The sequence below is a fragment of the Syngnathoides biaculeatus genome, chromosome 16 (assembly GCF_019802595.1).
Source record: "Syngnathoides biaculeatus isolate LvHL_M chromosome 16, ASM1980259v1, whole genome shotgun sequence".
NCBI classification, from domain to species: Eukaryota; Metazoa; Chordata; class Actinopteri; order Syngnathiformes; family Syngnathidae; genus Syngnathoides; species Syngnathoides biaculeatus.
In genome coordinates, this window is record NC_084655.1 from 4,581,238 (window position 1) to 4,603,138 (window position 21,901).

The 21,901-nt window shown below is 42.4% G+C and overlaps 1 protein-coding gene across 2 annotated transcripts in view; it reads left to right on the plus strand.

Annotated features, from left to right (window-relative positions):
- The window catches only part of rbfox1 (RNA binding fox-1 homolog 1), a 184,961-nt gene that overhangs the window by 140,848 nt on the left and 22,212 nt on the right, over positions 1-21,901 (plus strand). For both annotated transcript variants that reach the window (XM_061847146.1, XM_061847148.1), the window contains exon 10: positions 5,030-5,094. In XM_061847146.1, the coding sequence (XP_061703130.1) occupies positions 5,030-5,094 (65 nt within the window). The remainder of the gene's footprint in view (positions 1-5,029; positions 5,095-21,901) is intronic.

The following is a 21,901-nucleotide window of genomic DNA, read 5'->3' on the forward strand; positions in this document are numbered from 1 at the left end:
TGAACAGGACATAAGACTATAGTGGCACAGGAATGCTGTGACGAAGGGAAGCACTACACAGGGCTTGCGTACTCACGCACGATTGTGCAGTATCCAATACACAGTAGCACAACGAACTGGCAAATGAAGGAGACACACTCAAAGTATACCTGGTCTAGTTAGTGTCCATGCAGCCCAGGTGTGGGAGGGCTACCAGAGGCAGCTTCGCCTTGAGTAGTGGCTTGGCCATGCCACTGACACGTATGATATGCCCACACTCACAGACACACACACAGGACTAAGGGGGCTGGAACAGATAAAAATGACTTTATCTGGGAAACGTGGAAGATGGAGTTAGTGCGGAGAGAGGCAGAACCCTAAGATGTAATGCACATGGCTTTACTACAGCCAGAATCTCATAGGGACCAATGTAGTGAGGGCACAATTTTTTGGAGTCAGATTTTTTTATACTGAAATTCAGTTTTTGGCCAACTGTGTAAAGAGGTTCAGGGACGCAGCAGCAGTCGACTTGTACCTGCGACCTGGCAGAGGACCGGAGATGAGCTGCACTGGCCTGCTTCCAGACCTTGGAGCACGGGTGTATGTGGGCCTGGATTCATTGAACTGCAAGCTCATGGTCTTGTGATGGGAATAGGTTGTTCAACGAAGGAGCATTGAAAAAGGGACATGGCCAAGGAGGAGCTGGGCAGGGAATTATTGGGCATACTCAACCGTGTTCCATGAGGCGGGATGGAACTGGGAAATGCAATGGAGCAGTATCTCCAGCTGTTGGATGGTACACTCACATTGCTAATTAGTCTGTGGATGAGAGACAGAGGATGATCTAACACCTATGCCAAGTGTGGTGCAAAACACTTTCCAAACCTGCTTGGTGAATTGGGGGCCCCTGTTAGAGAATATATCAGATGGGATGTCATGCAGGCGAAAAATATGTTGGACCAACAGGTTGACCATCTCCTTGCCCGATGGAAGCTTGGGAAGTGCAAGGTATTGTGCGGCTTTGGAAAACCTGTCAACCACATTAGGATGACTGTGTTCCCATTTGATGGGTGAAGTCCAGAAACAAAGTCAAGGGCCATATATGCATGCGGAGACAAAGACCAGGTGTCCTCTTCCATGGTGGGCCCCAAGAAGTGTTGACAGAGGAAAGCCAACATTTTGCGGGTTCCAGGGTGACAGATAAAAGTGATTAATGTGTCCACTGTAGCACCTGGGAGCTAAATGACTCAGGGACAAACAGGGAGTTCTTCGGGCTCTCAACAAGACCAGTTTGTTGTTCCTGGGCCTCATTTACCAAAATTTCATTTTCAAATGTGATGGAGCCCAGAAAGTAACTGTCATGAACCAACGGTGCGGGGCTGGACCCAAATGCAGGACTCCGAGACCCAAGCATGATGTTAAGCGTGGTTTATTCAAGGAACAGGGTCATACACAGTGTAAGCAGTCCGAGAAGGCAGAGGCACAAAATGCTAAGCAAAGGCAGGATCCGAAAATGTGAAGCAAGGTCTGATTACTAGGAGACAAACTAGGAAACATGAACTTGGACTTGACTATGACTATAAAACATAAACTAAGACATGACTAAACTGTGGTGGCACAGAAACACTGTGACGAGGATAGCTCAACACTACACTATTCTTAGTGGTGGAGATTCCTACTGTCAGTGTCTTCCCAATCTATTCATGTCCCCCAGTTTCTGCCAGTTTTCCTCTGGGAACCCTTACTCTGACCCAGTCGGATTCCATCTGAAGCCGCCGATTGTCATTCATGGGCAAGCACCCAGTTAAGGTGTGCCAAGTCAAACATCGAAAGAGCAACAGAGCAACATTCTGCAGCCTGCGGTTTTACAGGCTCCACTCTCCAAATCCCACGTTCCTGTTCAGCAGGCGGAGATGGCTCGTCGGCCGCCTCACGTTACTGTCCAGGTGGCAGCGAAGTTCCGGCGGCGACAGGTACATCACATTCCTGTCTAGACTACAACCGGCCCGCAGCCGCCCCCCTCTCCTGGTTCAAAGGCGACAGGTATTCTTCCGTCTCTCGTTCCTGTCTCGACAGCGACAGGGATACGGCCACCTCACGCCCCTGTCTCGATGGCTGCCGCCTCCCTCTCCTGCTTTTATGGCGACTGGCGGCGACTGACCCCCAGGAACCTCATGACCTAGCCTCAGCAGCAACTAATCCCCGGCAGCTTCACGACCTAGCCTTGGCAGCGACTGATCCCCGGCTGCCTCACGACCAAGCCTCCGCGGCGACCGGCCCCTGGCCGCCTCACGACATAGCCTCGGTGGTGACCCACCCACGCCTGCCTCCCAACCGAGCCTTGGCAGCGACCAATCCCTGGCTGCCTCACAACCACGTCCTGGGAGGTCTTCGTTCGGAGCAGTCGCATGCTCCCTTCTGGTTCCTACTTTGCCGTTGGGTTCCTCATTGAGGACGTCCACCTGAATCACCCCGTAGGGACCCTGGTGCTTGGCGTCCGGGCCGACCCCCTGACCTGCCCAGCCATACACCTCACTTTTGGTGACCTGGACGGCCACCAGACAGACTGGCGTTGGGTGGGTGGCCTCCCCCTGGCCCCGGGACATGTTTTTTTGTGTCATGAGCCAGGCTGAACCGCGGCCAAGTGAAGTATGGCGACTGCCCTGGCCGGTGACACCTGTTACCACTCTCAGCTTTTTCACATTGGGACTGTAATTACGTGTTGTATTTAAGTTGGAGTTTTTGTCACTGGCATTTCCCAATTCATTATGTTAGTTGTGCCCTGAGTCTGTGAACGTGCTTTGTGTGATTGAGAATTAAAACGTACTGAACATAATGCTGTGGTCCCGGAGACATGTATTTGGGTCCTCCCCCGCACCGGAGGTCCATGATAGGTACTGACTGAGTTAATCACCATTGTTTAAATGCACTTGTAGAAAATCGAACCTCACTCAGTTATAAAGACTGTAATGATATTACTCATGAAGTTTCCATCTAAAAAGTACTCACCCTGCTTTACATGTGTAGTACGATTCCACTATTGTTTCCAGTTGGATTTCAATATGAAGTTTGTGAAGCGTCAAAACTTTTTTGCATCGATCACAACGATTTCACTTTAACTCTAACTGCGTCCTGCTCCATCCAAAATCTTAATTCCGTGTACATATCCTTGCGTGAAATAGTTGAGACCTTTCTGTAGAACTCTCTTGGACAAGTCTAACGCGTTTGGTAAAAAACATACCACAAAATTATCAGGAATACGCATTAGTGAATCAACTTCAAACCTTTTCTGTTTAGTCGCCATTTTGGAAGCTTGTGGGACATGGCAAATGTAGGTAAGGGGGGCGGCGCCTAAGGTCGCTAGTCAGAAAGGTCCATTGACGAGTTCCTGGAAGACAGCAGGGGCGTTGGTTAAGCCAAAAGGCATGACAAGGTACTTTTAGTCCCCTGGGTGGGTGATAAATGTTGTCTTCCATTCATTAAAGTGTTGTTGCAGAAGCAATCTCTGTGCAATAACTGTTTGGCAGAGAGAATCCATCTCCACTAGGTCCATGATAAGGCCAGACTATGGTGCGAAACTGGCAGAATAGAGACAAAGAAAAAAAAGAATGAGGCATGAAAATTTCAAGGAGTTCAAGAAGCAATCACAGATAACCCTAACCCTAGGCTACAAACTTCACATGTTGTGCTGATAGTGGTGACGAACCAGAGTCATACAGGGTATTAAGAGCAGTCCGACATTACCAGCTGATGCATTCCAATATGTCAACTCCTGAAAAGCACACACAACATGCCCACATTCCCTCACACACACATAAACACACACAGAACTCAGGACACTGGAACAGCAGCCTTGACATATTCCCTGCCTTACAGTGAGTGGAGGGTGGCCAAACCTTGACCACACCAACTGTTCTTTGTTTTTTTGTGCACACACATTCACAATGCACTCACTCCATGAGTCACTCAGTTAGGTGTGCCAATATACTGTTTCAATGGCTCGTTGCTTAACAGGGGCAGAATGTTCATCCTGCCATAGTCCATCTTCACACAACCTAACTATTCCTTCCTTGACCCCACACTTAATAGTGGTAATAATAAATAACATCGTTGGCATCACGACAAACATACGCTCTCAGTCATTAAGAATGCAGGGCTTGGGGAGAAATAATGTGATCAGCCTGCTAGAGACAGCAGCACATTTTAATAAAATACAATGTTACTGTGCTTTATGTGCCACAACTACATGAAAACCGAACAGAAACAATTAATTGTGTACTCTATATCAGAGAAACAATACAAACTGAGCATTATCTTTTTAAAGACCTTAAACAACTGCAGAATACCTCATTAAAATTCTAACACTTAAAAATTAAATTAAATTTTTCCCTGGAAAGAATATTCATTTTTTTATTTGTTTGTGTGTGTGTGTGTGTCTGTGTTGTGTGAAGTCTTAAAAGTGAAGCAAATCTTTAAAAATTAAATCGTGAAGGTGGTCATATTGCTGAGGTTGGTCAGTGTAGAGATAAATAATGTGCTTAGCAAATATTTGCCAACACTGATTAATGGGTTTGGTCTTCCATATTATTCGATATTTTTGTTCCCTTAAATCATAACTGTTTGGACACACCAACTGTAGGACTGTATAGAATTGTATAGTTTCTGGCTTCTGTTGTTTCGAACACTGAAATAAAACAATACGGGTTTAAAACTCCCATTGTATATAAATCCAGTGCTTTGGAAGAGGGACGACTGAATTAAAACGAGTGCATGGATTGGATTGGATTTTATTTGTTTTGTAACAGGCAAATTTTAACACTTGCCAAGACTAGCCTGAGCGTTTCACCAACAAGAGATTCACTTTTGGTTGGAAACATTATACAGTTCCTTGAATTATTAATGTTGACACATCTGTATACATTTGCCAAAACCATAAAACAAAAGCTGGACATTTGTAAAGAACTACAGACAGCAGTTATCCTTTATACAAAATATACTTCATCTTCAGTTGTTCTCTCAATCTAATATAACTGTACACGTGTGTTTCCAGGGTGGTTACACTGCCTACAGATTTGCCCAGCCTACTGCTGCCACAGCAGCTGCATACAGTGACAGGTAAGATAACATTACTCCTCAGCAACAGCGGTGTTGTTTGGAACATTGCATGTTATAGCGTCCATAGGAGCTGGAAACACACCCAGCACCAATTAACAACCAATTCTTTCAAAATGCGTTTGCTGTTGTTATTGTCCCAAAACCTTTGTTCAGTCAAAATTTATCCGTCTTTATTTTCCAAAATCACAACTCGGCCACACAAAATATGATCATTTTGATATACCATGGTTATGGATGTTGGGAAAAGGCCTGCAGCCAAAAACGTCTTTTCTCTGATGACACTAAAGCAGCGTATTTAGATTATGTCAACTGAATAATAAAAGTAAAGATACTTATCTGCCTGTTCCCAAACTGTTCCGTTACAAATAATTCTAAGTACTAAACTTTTTATATTTTGTATCATATTCATATTTGATGGCGACCCCAAGAAGAAATAAAGGAATTGGTTTTCCTGTGTTCATACTTTTAAAGAGGAGTGAATCCATTAGAAAAGGCAGTGAAAGAGATACTGTGACAAAATGAAAAGAAGGTTATGTAGGGCAGTTGTGGCTGCCAACACTTCCAGCCCCCATTCTGAGCCTGACCAATACTAATGATGACAAAGTCTTGCCAATCCAGCAAGGTTTTCAGCCCTTCCTGCAAGGGCCTAGGATGCAGAAGCAAAAGTTTCCCCAAAACCCCCAGCACAACGAACTGCTGCAAGGCCAAGAATCTGTTCCGTCTGGCATAATCAAAGGCCTCATCCATAATAACAGGGCACGAGCCAAGTTTATTTACTGTATTGACCAGTTCTGGGTGTAGTTTGCTTTTTGCAAAGTTAGCTAGGATAGGCTCCAGCACTTCCACGACCCTTGTGTGAATAAGTGCTTCGTAAAATGGATGGATGTGGAATTGAAGCACCACAAAATATCCATCCATCCATGTTCTGAGTCACTTATCCTCACGAAGGTCGTAGGAGTGCTGGCGCCAATCCCAGCTGTCATCGGGCATGAAACAGGGAATACCCTGAACTGGTTGCCAACCAATAGATATTTTCACAGGACATCATGAGTCACATGACTTTTGTTTATGACGCCTACTGGATGGCAAAACTGCAATACAACTTGCGTTTTTAGTGATCTTTTTGTAAATAGGTTGTTGTCATGTGACGTCACCCGTTGGGCTGCCTCAAACGGCGGCCATTTTCGATCCCTGAGATCGCATTACTCATACATAGGCAAGGTGGATGACATTATGTTTCCAACCGCATTTATTGAAGATGCGACGGACAGCACATCAAGCCCAGACTACCTGGCATACACACATCATGGGACTCAAGACTGCGTAACAAAGGCGCAGTATTGTGCCTTTGATCTTTTACTCTCTGTGACAGAAATCACGAAGGAGGAGCACTTACCTGTATGCTAACACGGAAAACGAAAGGCAGTGTAATATTATTTTTTTTAATATCGAGGCAAACTCAATTTATTCAATTTTTTTTTTTCAAAAAGTAAAAACCCGTATATTAGTTCATCACAAGCAAAGCGAAATGTTTATTATTTGTTTAAAATTTGATAACAATGGCAGAAGAGACAAAATAATAAACAAATCCAGTATTTCACAAAATTCCAGAATCTTTCAAGTGACGAACAAAAAACGGGAGCAGGCTATGTAGATCGCTTTTTCGAGCGTGAGCACCAGACCTTTGTGCACACTTGGTGAGTTGGTAGCGAAAACGTTGCGGTCTCTGACCATCTCATCACTGTTTGTGTAGTTACAGTCTGTAACCAACAGCTTGAGATCTGTCACAAAGTGCTCACATGACTCATAGTTACCTTTCACCTTCTTGTGTAACTTACATCCAGCAAATATGGGGTTTGCTTTTGAAGTGAGGTAATCAGATAATTTTTCATAGTTAGTTTTTAACAACTTATCTTCGTCTCCGGTCAGTGTCCATGTATTGCTGACGTTCCATCCTTTATCTCCGATCCACAGCAGGAGGAACTGCACTTTTCTCTTCAGCTTTTTTATAAGCGGTCGTGTGAACATGTGTTCGGCCTGTTGCTTGAATCTCCGCCACACATCTGGTAAATTGGATGAGTTGGAACACCGAAGGCCTCCTCATTGTCTTCGTTTTTTTTTCCCTGAGTTCATTTTTTTCCCCTGAGTCCGTTGTTATACTACCGTCACTCATGCATGTTATGATCTTGCTGTCGTGTTATTTAAGTCCAACTGTACTTTTTAACGTAGATATTTATTTCGCTCCCCCCCGCTAACCTCTCTAGCTCACTTCTTTGTCGTCCTGTCTCGTCGCCCCCCCCCCCCTGACGTCAACACAATCACACCACACTTGCTATATACGACATGTACTATAGCTCAATCTAATAGTGACAAGATACTTGCTCTCGAATTTCACACGTGGCTTCTTTCTTTATTCCTCACTCCACCACAAGTGTCTCAGTCACCTCTGGTTACAGTGTTCGTTTGTCAAAGGACTTTCAAGATAAAAGATCAAACGATAACCTTAGCCAAAACATTACAGTATACACTTTAATCGCTTCCCAGCCAACAAAGAAAGGTGCGACAGGTGGGTGAAGATGAAGAGGGACAACTGGGCGCCCACCATGTACTCTCAACAGTTGTTTCATTTCTGGAAGTTACATGTTCTGTACATATGTATATTGGTAGTGGTGGTGAGGGGATTGCTTGTATCTTTTCTGTATATCGTTATTTGTAACAACTGTTGTGCAATATGATAAAATTGTCAAGTTTAGGTCCAACGATGACGAGTCCGCCATGATGAGTAGACATGATCTTGCCGTCCAAGATGGTGATGTAAACAAAAAACACATGTTCTGCGTGACCTCACTGAAAAGTATCTATTGCAGGGCACATGTGGACAGACAACACTCACACTCATAATCACACTTAGGGTAAATTTACAGTCTCCAATTAATGCATGTTTTTGGGATATGGGAGGAAACCGGAGTACATGGAGAAAACACATGCAGGCACACTGGAGGTGCCAGGATTTGAACCTTGGTCCTCAGAATTGTGAGACCAACGCTCTACAAGTGCACCGTGCCGCCTACCGCAAAACAAAACACTGTAATTATGTAATTAAGGCAGCTTTAAATGACCTCAAGGCAAAGTTGTACAAAAAAGATCGATGATGTAGACATGTGAACCAAGCCTCGTGTGGACCTTTTCTTGAGCACCTGTGCATTGATGTGACCATCTGTGCAGGGTTAAAGTGGCACCATGTGGTTATGTGAAAGCCATAAGGATCACAGCGGGGAAGCACCAACAGCTGCTTTCATAAGACATGACCAAACTTTTGTGTGTCTTCGGCAAAAACTGATGGAAATGCAATGCAGTCATATGTGCTCATATGCTCATGCATATGAGCATTCACAACATAGAATTACTACACACCCATGTACACATTAAACCTGTAAAATATTTATTTTATATATTTATTTGATTATTTATTTATTATTTTGATTTAATTGTCTTAGTGATTTCAAACGTTAATGATAGAGGATTTTATCAGCATGTTCTCTAAAACAACATAACAGCCAATTTATAAGCAAAACAGGACCTTTAGACTCAATTACAGTAATCTCTTGCTAAATTAGGGTTCATTCATTGTGGATTAATTGCACAGTGGATTATTTTTTTTTTTTATCACTATTGTGCATCCTTGGTTCAATTCAGCATTGCTGGCTATTTGACTATAATGTGGTAGCGATGGGTCACATAAGGATAAATTGGCTCTTTCACTTTACAGAAAAAAAAAAAAAACCTTCCTGAGCAATTTCAACTCAGATGTTTAGGAAGTTACCAAGTTGCTTAATAATGCAATCCATGACCATACACTATTTAACACCCAATCCACAGTGAGCGTTTGATGAAGTATATTGACAAACCCCAACCTATCCTGATTTACAGTGTGGCTAATGCACACACATAACAATTTGGAAAAATATGGATGCAATTGGTCCAAAAATATAGAACAAATACAAATAAAGACACACACTTAGCTTGATTTCTTACAACTCAGAAACATTAGCAAGCACCATGATCCTTTCCACTGCCTGTATTGCTGTTCCCGGTTCAATATTATTTGTGGGTCACTGTTGAGAATATTGCCTCGTGGTTTAGGCAACAAATGGCCTGTCTTCCACATATCCACATGGGTTGAATTTCGTGTCAAACAGAGAACACCTGCCTTTAAACGACATGTTCTTGTATGGAGTGCGTGGATGGCTTCCTTAAATAGATGAAAAATTACACTTCTTTAAAGTATCACATGTTGACACGTGTATATGAAACTTGATATATATTTAAATATGTAGTAAATATGTGGTTGCTACTTCACGGAGTTGGGCCATTGTGGTGGTTTTCCAGAACATAATCCTTGTGTTTCATGAGGGATTGTTGAATGCATTTTCCTCTATTGTAAAACAATGGATGTTTTGATTAAAGTTACAACTTGCCTGTAAAGCCATTGGAAATTATATTACACTATTTATCTTTTCACCTCAGGGTCATTTTTAAAACTACATAAATTGCTATGGAGTTTGTGTAGCAGTTGCAGTTTACCACACACTCTCTCACACTGTCACACATCCACACTGATGAGTTAGGACTCTGCACTGTGAGATAAGATAGGTCAAATGCAGTTCTGGGATGAGTGTGAGCATTGGGCGGATGCTGCTGTTGAATAGCAATGTCCAAAACTAATCGGGATTAACTTCTAATCGCTTCAACCACTGGGCTGCTATGCAAATCTGCTCTATTATGGGCACACACCCTGGCCCCTGATTGGCTCTTATCATTGAGGATTAGCACAAAACGGATTGGAAGAGGGGAGATCTGTTCAGACAGCATGACTAGGAGTAAGCAAAGCTGCTTGCCATTTCTGTTTAACTGTACAGCATATATATATATATATATCACTGCCCTTTGAAATTATGTATTTATATTTAACAGTTTGGGACTTGGACTTTATATTTTATTGTTTCTTTAAATAGCTGCACTGATGTACAGTGTCTATATTTTTCCATATTTGGGAAAACACACCATAATGTCCAAATACAAAATGTGTTTTATTGCAGGACAGAAGAAAAAGGTGTCCTGATCACAAACACAATTTGTCGAATTCCATTATAGACTTGGTTTGGTCTGAAACCTCCCAGATTCATGGAAGGCAGGAGTTACATCATCTATTCATTTATTTAATAGTTTATCTTTTGCAAGGTCGCAAGTGAGCTGGATTTTTTTCTCCATTTTACTGTAGGTAATACTGTAGGTCTGGACTACTTGCCTGTCAATCATTGGGGCTGTATTGAGAAACAACCATTCACACTAATGGGAAATTTAGAACATTTACTCGTTTTGCAGGGATTAAATTAACCTGGATGTTTTTAGCCTGTGGGAAGAAAACAGAAAAACCTGCAAACATCACACAAAAACCTCAGGCATTTGACTGTGAGGCAGATGTGCAAACCTTCCTGCCCAGTTGTATTATGCGTACAAAGTTATGTTTCCCAGATGGTAATTGCTCAATATAGAACCTTTTAAATAATAACCAGATTTCATTGTAATGACTTATAATAGCATGTCATTGTAGTTTTATGGTCCGGACAAGTAGCTCATTAATGAGATACTTGAAAGATTTATAAGATGGGGTCTACTTCAGAGAGTTTCGTTTCATTTTATCTTACACACAATAAATCAATTAATTGAAGAACATGATGTAAGAGTCTCAAAGACATTTAAAGTCATTTCATGATAACATCTTAACCAATTATACTCAGATTTATGATTCCTATTTCTAAAAATTATGGCCACGTTTTGCTAAGTATCTGATTATTAATCATGAGACATATTCATCCTATTCTTGTGGTGAATTCCAGTACAAAATTTGATTTTTTCTTTTTTACAAGAGCATTGGTGAGGGTGCAATACAGCGCTGGTAGCTCGATGCCTAGGAACTTATGCTGTAACAAAAATTGAAGAGCCAAAGCTTTCTAAAGTCACAAAACCACAATAGGTTCGTATTTACGATCAGAATGGGCGAAAGTAGTGAAGATCCATTAATGTTATCCTGAGGTGACTGCTTTGCACTATGGTGAAAGTGGTGACACCTAAATGGTTTTGTTAACCACACTTTGAGGTGCCACTCTCCCATGGGTCATGATGATGGCAAACTTTTATTCAGAACTTTTATAGATTCTTAAAAACAACAAAAGATATCAGACCCAGAAATCTTGGCTAGGGAAAGTTAATTATAAGCCATCTCCAACAGGTGAGTTTATAATCTTTTTTATTTCTTTTTAGGGAGGGGTGGAATAGGGAGTCTTATGAGGCTTTTGTGAATTATAAAGGATAGAGTGAGAGAGGATTGAACAAACATTTTTTGAATGAGAGATTTGTCAGCTAATTACATTCAGGAACCCTGGGGCATTTATGTCAAGGAATGGTCAACATGGAGCTCTTCGCTCTCTTAATTGGTGTGGTTGTCTATTCTTTTGCCCATTTTAAACTAGGTCTTCCACTTTCAAAAACATAGTCTCAATGTTTCCGTTGAGACGCTACATTGTTTCTTTTTAGATTTCCAAACTACAACAGGTTACTTTCAACACTCACGTATGACAACAGCAAAACAAGCTTCTCATCTCACTTGTCACTCCAAGTACTGCACTCTTTATTCACACTAAACATGATCCTGCACACATCCCACTTCCTAGTTGTCCACTATAACCCATTGTTATTTCACATACTGTATGTCTTCAGAAACCTCAGGAATTTACAAATTAAGTTAACCGGACTAATCATATAATCACTCTCAACTATTAATGTAAGGCACTGCGATTGGCTGGCAACCAGTTCAGGGTGTACCCTGCCTCCTGCCCGATGACAGCTGGGATAGGCTCCAGCATTCTTGCAAACCTCGTGAGATAGGCGGCTCAGAAAATAGATATTAAAGTAAGCATTGACTGAATCAGTTACAAAAGTAGATGCATACTTTCAAATTATTGGTAGGCAACCCAAGCGCAACACTTCATTGTTTCTTGGTTGGTTGACTAAGTTGCGACTAGCTGTTAGTTGTCTACACGCACTAATGTGGGGATCACAATTAAGATCAAGAAATGCAAAGCACAAATATGAAGTGGTAGGTAGAAAACTGTTTCCTTCGAGTTTATTAAGCTTTACTGTTGCGACATTATTCGTTGCGCGATGAAAAAATGGTAAATAGATATGTTTCCTGAAAAAGAAAACTCAGTCCAGCTGCTGCAGCATGGGACAGTGGATAGCTAATTTGTGAGGAAGTAACTGACCACCACATATACGGTACATATACACTATTTTAAAAAGGCACCTCAAACAAAAATAGAGGCTGGAAACTGTGGCAACTGTGGCGGTGACACACACAATGCACACACTAAAAGTGGTGGGTGACCCTACTTGCAGGACAGCTTTGCTATAATTAAAAGCAAACAAACAAAAACGGTAAAAATAATAATCACAATTCAGTTCAACCAAGTTGTAGGAATAATTGTGATCATAATTATCATACATTTGCTTCCAATAAAGAAATGCTTTGCTCTGCCCAAGATAACGTGGCAGCCTCCTAGCAGGAGATAGCAAGAACAAAAACATCTAATCATCAGAACTCTTAGAACTGCTGCCTGTTAAAGAAATGATGACCACACATGTATTCAGCAATCTCACACATACACACACGCACGTGAACAAACATGTACACCTTGTTTCAAACTGGTTTGCTTGTCGTCTCCTTATTGTAACATCCATGTAAATAAGGGGCGTCTCAAAACTAAATAAATAGAGGTGCTGAGGAGAGGATAATCAGAGAGTGCAGTGGTGAATTGTACGAGACAGTTCCTCTCCTCTCTCCTCGCAAGACTTGAACTGGTGTCTTTGCTTCCTTTTTTAACCTGTTTAATGAATGTCTGATTGGTGAACCTGACATTTACTTGGTCCTTCGAGCCGGATCTCAAGATACCTGAGGTTTCCAGGGGCCGAGTCGACGTCCAGGCAAAGACCGTGGCCACAGCACTTGAGACCCTTTCCGGGACTGGGCCTCGACTTTGCGCCTGGAGGCTGAGGGTTGACGAGAAGCCGAAGGAAGTGAAGACATCTCTGGTGAGTAGGAAACTCCCACACTCATGAGGAATGAGTGAATGCGCGTCTGGGTGACTGCGGCAGAACCAAACCTCGAGAATACTGGTCACTATCGAGTAGACTAATTAGTCTATAAAACTGAGAAAAGGGCAAGGTGTGTCCTGTACGTGAGCTCCGTGAAACGTGTGCATGTGTAAAAGTGTGAGTGGAGGTTCGCTACCTCATTTGAACAGGAAATTGAGTGACAACTGTTTGAAGATGCAGAGGTAAGAATTCTCCGCCACTTGTGGTAGAAGCTTGAGAATTACCTCAAACGGAACGTAATTGTCACCCTGTTCAGGGGGAAGTCAGTATAGTCACCCTAGGTGAACCACTGACTCCAACAGGGGAAAAACAAATAGCAAAATAGTTGAAACACAACATCTGAAAAAAAAAAATAATGACGTGTAAGGACTAGAAGTTTGTAGAAAGCAAATGTCCTACTAAAACAAAACATCTAAATTTGTGGATAACACAATATGACTTTGCTGGCCAGCTCAACATACACACAAAAAATATATATAGTTAATCTGCAGGATAAAATAAGAGAAACACACACACACAAAAAAAACAACAACAACAACAACAAAAAAAAGCTGGACTCAAGATGATGTGAAAACGGCCATAAATGTCACGATGCGGGGCTCAAGGGTGGACCCAAATGCAAAACTCCAGAGACAGCAGACAGTACAGAGGAAACCTTTATTCGGTCCGAGGTCTGAGATCAGGTAGACAGTCCAAACAATCCGCAATACCAGTACGGATGGGCTTACGAGGGTGGTCAGTGGACAGGCGTGGGTCGGTGCACGGAGATCAGAAGTCAGGAAAGCAGGAGTGCGGGAACGAGTCATCAAGAGCAACGATCTAGCAGAGTATTAGTCGTCCCCCGGGTCCTATATGTACTGGGTCTGATCAGTGTTCATGAGGCGCAGGTGTGCACCTTCTGATTAGCTGGCCACGCCCAACCCGGGCTGGAATCCAGGAGCATGACAGTACCCCCCCCCCCTAAACTCTGGACGGCCCAGGAGCATCAGAGCCGCGTGAAAGTCCCTGATGAGGGAGCGGTCCACGACGAAGCGGGAGGGGATCCAAGAGCGCTCCTCCGGGCCATATCCCTCCCAGTCCACCAGGTACTGGACCCCCCTTCCTCTGCGGCGGGAAGACAGCAACCGGCGCACAGTATACACCAACCCTACGTCGACCATGCGGGGGGGCGGGGGGACTTGAGCGGAGGAGCCAGCGATGACGTGCGATTCGGGCGAGGTCTGCTGACGTGGAACGTAGGGTGCACCCTCATCGACCTGGGCAGTTTCAGCGAGTGGAGCCATACCTGTTGAGGCGGAGGGGAGAGAATTGTGGGCATACTCCACCCACTTGATGCGCTGGGTCCACGTGCTCTGGTCCCTGGATACCAGACATCGAAGACCGGTCTCTAATTCCTGGTTAATCCTCTCAGTCTGGCCATTAGACTCTGGGTGATGACCCGATGTCCGACTAGCCGAGGTTGCAGAACTCCTTCCAGAAACGGGCGCTGAATTGCACACCCCTGTCCGAAACGATGTCCTGGGGTAGGCCGTGGTAACTGACGACCTCATCTAATACCAACTGGGCTGTCTGCTTGGCCGACGGGATCTTCGGAAGCGGCACGAAGTGGACCATCTTGGAGAAACGGTCCACTACGGACAGCACCACTGTGTTCCCTTGTGAAGGCGGCAGGCCGGTGACGAAGTCCAGCGCGATGTGTGACCACGGACGAAAGGGAAAGCAGGAGTGCGGGAACGAGTCATCAAGAGCAACGATCTAGCAGAGTATTAGTCGTCCCCCGGGTCCTATATGTACTGGGTCTGATCAGTGTTCATGAGCCGCAGGTGTGCACCTTCTGATTAGCTGGCCACGCCCAGCCCGGGCTGTAATCCAGGAGCATGACAATAAACGGTATCACATCTCATAGAGTTGATGTAACATAATTCGTCCAGGGAACGGAAGACTTGAGAAAATATTACCACTTAAATGGTGTGGAAGTACAACAAATTTGGATTACAGCAAAGTACTTTCTCACAGCAGCAGGGCGTTCAAGGGTTAATATCGCACACTTCTGCTAGATTAAAAAAAAAAGGAATTTTTTTCTGCCATTGGAAGAGCAAAATAAAACAACAATGAACCATTTGAAGAATATTGAATTGGAATAAATGCATGTTTTAAAGCAAATAGTGGCATTCCTGAAGATCACACTCCACGGAGTGTGTATCAAGGGCAATTAAAAAAATGCTCTTCATGTGAATTCAAATAGACCTATAAAACAATGGATTGAAAAACATTGGGTTGACAAACAGAGTGGCAACCTGTAACAATACGTTAACCAAGCACTACACGCAGAAAGAGTGCTACAAAATAAGAAAAAGAAAATTGACACCTTTCTGACAGAGAAAGGAGAAATTTATGGAGCTTTATGCGAAACATTTAATAATTGTGGCCGCAGATGAGGGAGAGAGCAGCCATCTCCCCATCAAAAATGTTACAACGAATGCTCCCAAAATGCAACTTTTTAATTTGTCCCATATGTTTTTTGGGAAGAGATGGCTTGCTGAAACTAGGACTGCTCTTTATTCCCTCTCTGACAGGAAAAATAGAAGTAAAAAGAAAAAAAAGGAATTACTGGGAGGACAGTTAAAGATCTTACAAAATAGGAATCCAGCGCTCTATTATTACACCTTACATATTCCAAACAAGCCTCCCACAAGAACAGGAGATTTCTTGCTGCAAACAGCTCAAGACGTGATTGAACAACTACAAAATGACGTAGGAAGTGACTCATTACACGTGACTATGTAGTATAAGATACTGTAAACTTATAACAACACACACCAGAAAAAATCATGATTATCTTTACTCAGATGGTATATCAGTTGTGGTGACAGGAACAAGACTGACTGACAAACTAAATGCACTACTCAAGGAATGGACACCACCACACACGTCATTACAACAGGATTGGGAGAGTTTGGGACAATTTGTTTTGGTAGTACGAAATGTTCCTGATTGGACAGAAAAAGAACCAGATTTCGATTGGGATGACTGAACTGTACAGACAATATATTATTGGACAGTCTTAAACAATCTGAGACCAAATGCTGCTGTATTAACGGTGGTATCACAATCTACACAGACAATACTGGAAAAATAGAGGAATACCGACAACTACAGGGAACACAGTGACATATGCAGAGCTACTACAAAATTTGCTCATAGCAGTTCAATTAAAAAGAAATAGCCATATGTAAATTTGCAGTACACACATCAAATACAGACAAAGACTCACTTTACTTACATACTTTGAGATGATGTGTTAAACAAAATGCAACAACAAAGCTTACCAGCAGAACTGAAAATGTGGAAAAAATAAGGTACAAAACATTTTTTTAAGTGGGCGGCAATCTTGAGCCATGGGAAGTCTCAGGTCTCAACAGAGGGAATGGTAGCCCTGGTACAAAGGCATTACATGATCAATGGATTTAACTTGTATGCAAAAAACTTTTTTTGTAGGGCTTGTTTGATCTGCGTGCGACATAATCCACAAGGGAATGTGTATACAAAATGTGGTCAGTTTCCTCAAGCTACACATCCATTCATCCCTGCATCCATTTTCTTAGCTGCTTATCCTCACAAGGGTCGTGGAGCCTATCCCAGCTGTCAACGGGCAGGAGGCAAGGTACACCCTGACCTGGTTGCCAGCCAATTGCAGGTCACATGGAGACAAACAGCCGCACTCACAATCACACGTAGGGGCAATTTGGACACAATGATAGATTTAGTCTAAGTATACATACATTACAAGCACGTAAGGGTCTCATTCCATTCAAAACACTGTTTGGGAGACCATACAAATTACCAATAATTTCCACACAATGAGAGATAGATGAATGAATGGAGGAAAAAAAAAACACACAAGTGGGTCCCTTTCAGGAGTTATTAAGAACCCCAAACAGCTTAAAAAATTGCAAAAAGGGGTACTTGAATTCATTTGTTCATTGTAGGAAAGTTATTCCTTTTGAAACCATTGTTGACACAAACAAAACTAATTTGTTTTTATTGGCCACTTGTAAGATAGCTGTTCTCATTCCCACTGCCAAGGTCGCTGTAGTCCGGTTACACATGGGAGTGATATTGCTGTCATAATGGTGACTAAACAATGAAATTTTACTGTTGGGTGTTGGATGAAAACGCGACCCGTTATTTTAATTTTTCTGTTCGAGTGGTACCTGTGGGAACCACTCAAGGTCCCACCCCCCCCAAAAAAAAGATAAAATAAAAACAAAACAAATTGGATAACTACATACAAAAAACGTCTCCAGAAGATTGTGTTGTTTGCACAGATCCAGAGATAATACCAATGCTATCAATTGATAACGAATGCAAAAAAAAAAAAATGTTTTCTCGTGGCGTGTCACTAGGAAATTTCACATGCATCAATTTGATAGGACTAGAAACAAATTGGGAATTTTATCAGCATTGATGTGTAAAGCCATTTTTGTGCCATTGTCATGGTGGTGCGGCAGTAACTGTCTTTTTGATTTTTTTACACCGGATGCCTTTCCTGATGCAACCCTTCTGCCTTTATTCGGAGAGAGAGCTGGAGCCAATCCCAGCTAACTTCGGGCAGCGGCAGACTACACCCCGAACTGGTCGCCAGCCAGTCACAGTGCAGATGTCGACACCATCACTGAGCAGGAATCGATCCCACCCTGCCTTCACTTGAAATGTCCCTCTGAGGGAAACCCGAACTCGAACGTGGCCCGCAAGAGAAATGAGTTTGACATCCCTGCACTACACCATCAGAAAAAAAAATGTAACAAGTTACTGTGCTTTAATAACCTTATTACTGCCATTTGTCTATTCATCCTATGTCTGTTTATGAATGAACATCTACCGTACATGCAGTTTTACCCGAACACTGGCATGACTGAGCAAGAGCTGAATGACATGGACAAAATAGCAGAAAGAAACACGTGGATACACCTTACAAACTGTAAAAGGTCATCTCATCTGAGTCACCCAAGGGGAAAGGTGAGCAAAGACCAGCATACGGTGGGTGCAGATTTATAGTATCTGAAAATACCTGAAGGCTGGTGAAGATTTAAAAGACACTTGACTCATTTAGGGGTGACTTGGTCGACATGACTTCAAAATGGCTAAATAATATGATAGCATGTTGGGCTGCAACATTGACAGCCGTAATGATATTTTTGTTCATATGCTACTTTTGGACACCTGTAAAGCTGACAAAAATACATAACAACAGAACCAATAATTATACTCAGTCAACTATGCCTACCACACATAAGATAAAGAGGCGCAACCTCATTTCAAATAACTTTGGTAAACAACTATGCGGGAGGCATGAGGCATGAGAGGAGGACCCCATGTGTGCCTCCCAGTGAGTCAGTCCAGCACTTTTTCAATTCCTTGGCAGAGTCTAATTCCTGGGGATTCCATCTTTGAAAAATGAAACCCCCACTTTCTTCTCATCATTTGCCAATTAAATGCTACCTTAAACCCAACTGCCATACAAACGAGTACGTAAACTATGGAGGGAGTATTTTAACCGAAAAAGCCTGAGGAACATTTTTTCATTATTAAGATTATCTTTTTTTTTTTTACAAATAGGAAACAAAACTGGTTGTTGTTAATGTAGAATGCAGCTAACAAGGTAAACTATAGTTACATTACATGCATGGGCCCTAGGCCACTAATGTGTGTCATTCCAACAGAAATCCCAACACAATGTACCCTGGAGGTAATGACTAAAACAACTCCTAACACCACTTGTCAGAAATGTTTATCCAACAACTAAGGCAGTAAATGATAAACTGATATTTTCTACTAATGTTGCATTGGCTAATTTCTCCTGTGTTAGCTTTACAGGGACAGATTTTAAGGTGGGAAGTCTCAACAAAACATGGTGTCATGATATCCATCTACAAACTGCCCCACTGATCCCATGCAGCGATTTGTTGTGGTGGTGTGTTGGTCAAAAGTTGTATGACATACTGATAAATGCAGCAGGAACGTGTACACTGGTATCACTGCTCTTATCTGTGACTGTGTTTCCATCCAAAGCAGAGGATATACAATTGGCCGCATCCATCTTTGGACCTCCCCTTGGGTTCTCCCGAAGGCAAAGGTCCTCTTGGAAAGATGGAGATCTGACATACATTGATGCAAATGGCATCCCAACTGCATACCAGATGAGTATAAATTGGTTAACGAGATTGCTGCAGGATGGGAATCCATCTTGTTATGGATAACTTTGAATAAAAACATTGACAACTACATACATTACAATGTACAGAAACTAGGGAATTATACGGAAGCAGGCTTTATTGCCATAAGGGAACAACCAGCTGCAACCTCACTCATGATGTTCCAGAACCGCATAGCGGTCGACATGCTCCCGGCCGAGAAGGGTGGCGACTGCTCATTGTCCGGTGACCAGTGTTGTTTATTCCAAATATCACAGCACCTGATGGGTCACGCACAAGGGCCATTCAAGGCCTCCGTACCCTGAACCACAAGATGAAGGAGCACTCTGGTATAAACACATCAGCCAGGTCTGAGTGGTGGAAAAAAAAAAAAAAAAGTTTGGCAAATCTAAAAATTTGGTGTTCTCTGTCCTAGTTTCTATCGCTGTTTGCAGCTATTCTTGCATTGTGTGTATGTTGTTGTATTCCCTGCATAAAGGCATCACTTAACCAACTCATAACCACTGCTATTGCCCCGACAAATTCAAAATTGGCAGAAATATATCCACTATTGACACAACAGAGTAATGACAGTGATATTGTTGACCACGATGATGACGTTATGACTTCTCTTCCAGACTTGTTCTCTGATCCAGAAGATTACAAGTAATTAGTGCTATATTTTCCTCCGAGTGTAAGCCGAAAGGGAGATCTATTAGATGATTTAAGGATTTGAGCAAATGTAGGATAAATAGGAGGGTAATGTAGAAATAATTGTAAAATTCAGTTACTGTTTCTACCTGCAAAGAAGAAATGCTTTGATCTGCTCCAATTCAGTTACTGTTTCTGCCTGCAATGAAGAAATGCTTTGCTCTGCTCCAATTCTGTTACTGTTTCTACGTGCAAAGAAGAAATGCTTTGCTCTGCTCCAATTCAGTTACTGTTTCTACCTGCAATGAAGAAATGCTTTAATCTGCTCCAATTCAGTAACTGTTCCTGCCTGCAAAGAAGAAATGCTTTAATCTGCTCCAATTCAGTTACTGCTCTGCCTGCAATGAAGAATGCTTTGCTCTGCCTGCAATGAAGAATGCTTTGCTCTGCTCTAGAAAACGTGGTAGCAAATGTAGGATAAACAGGGGGGAAATGTAGGAATAATTGTGATCATAACTATCATAAATTTGCTTCCAATAAAGAAATGCTATGCTCTGGCCTAGATAACGTGGCAGCCTCCTAGCAGGAGATAGCAAGAACAAAAAGATCTAATCATCAGAACTGTTAGAACTGCTGCCTGTTAAAGAAATGATGACCGCACATGTATTCAGCAATCTCACACATACGCACACGCACATGAACAAACATGTACACCTTGTTTCAAACTGGTTTGCTTGTCGTCTCCTTATTGTAACATCCATGTAAATAAGGGGCGTCTCAAAACTAAATAAATAGAGGAGAGGATAATCAGAGACTGCAGCCGTGAATTGTATGAGACAGTTCCTCTCCTCTCTCCTCGCGAGACTTGAACTGGTGTCTTTGCTTCCTTTTTTAACCTGTTTAATGAATGTCTGATTGGTGAACCTGACACTGCCCGATGACAGCTGGGACAGGCTCCATCATTCCTGCAAACCTCGTGAGATAGGCAGCTCAGAAAATAGATATTAAAGTAAGCATTGACTGAATCAGTTACAAAAGTAGATGCATACTTTCAAATTATTGGTAGGCAACCCAAGCGCAACACTTCATTGTTTCTTGGCTGGTTAACTAAGTTGCGACTAGCTGTTAGTTGTCTACACGCACTAATGTGGGGATCACGATTAAGGTCAAGAAATGCAAAGCACAAATATGAAGTGGTAGGTAGAAAACTGTTTCCTTCAAGTTTATTACGCTTTACTGTTCCGACATTAATCGTTGCGCGATGAAAAAATGCGAAACAGATATGTTTCTTGAAAAAGAAAACCGAGTCCAGCTGCTGCAGCACGGGACAGTGGATAGCTAATTTGTGAGGAAGTAACTCACCACCACATATACGGCACTTCAAACAAAATAGAGGCTGGAAACTGTGGCAACTGTGGCGGTGACACACACAATGCACACACTAAAAGTGGTGGGTGACCCTACTTGCAGGACAGCTTTGCTATAATTAAAAGCAAACAAACAAAAACGGTAAAAACAATAGTCACAATTCAGTTAAACCAAGTCTTTGGGGATTTGTTCATTTCCAAACAAATGAAGCACACTGCATTGATGACGGTGCACAAGAAACTGACCATCAAGCAGTGCAAAAACAAACCAAGAACTGTAAAACAAGAGTGACACTGGCAAGTGCAGCAGTTCTGCACCTGCTGTGCATAACCTCAAAATGCCGCATTTCTGGAATATTGAACCAGGAACAGTTAGAATTG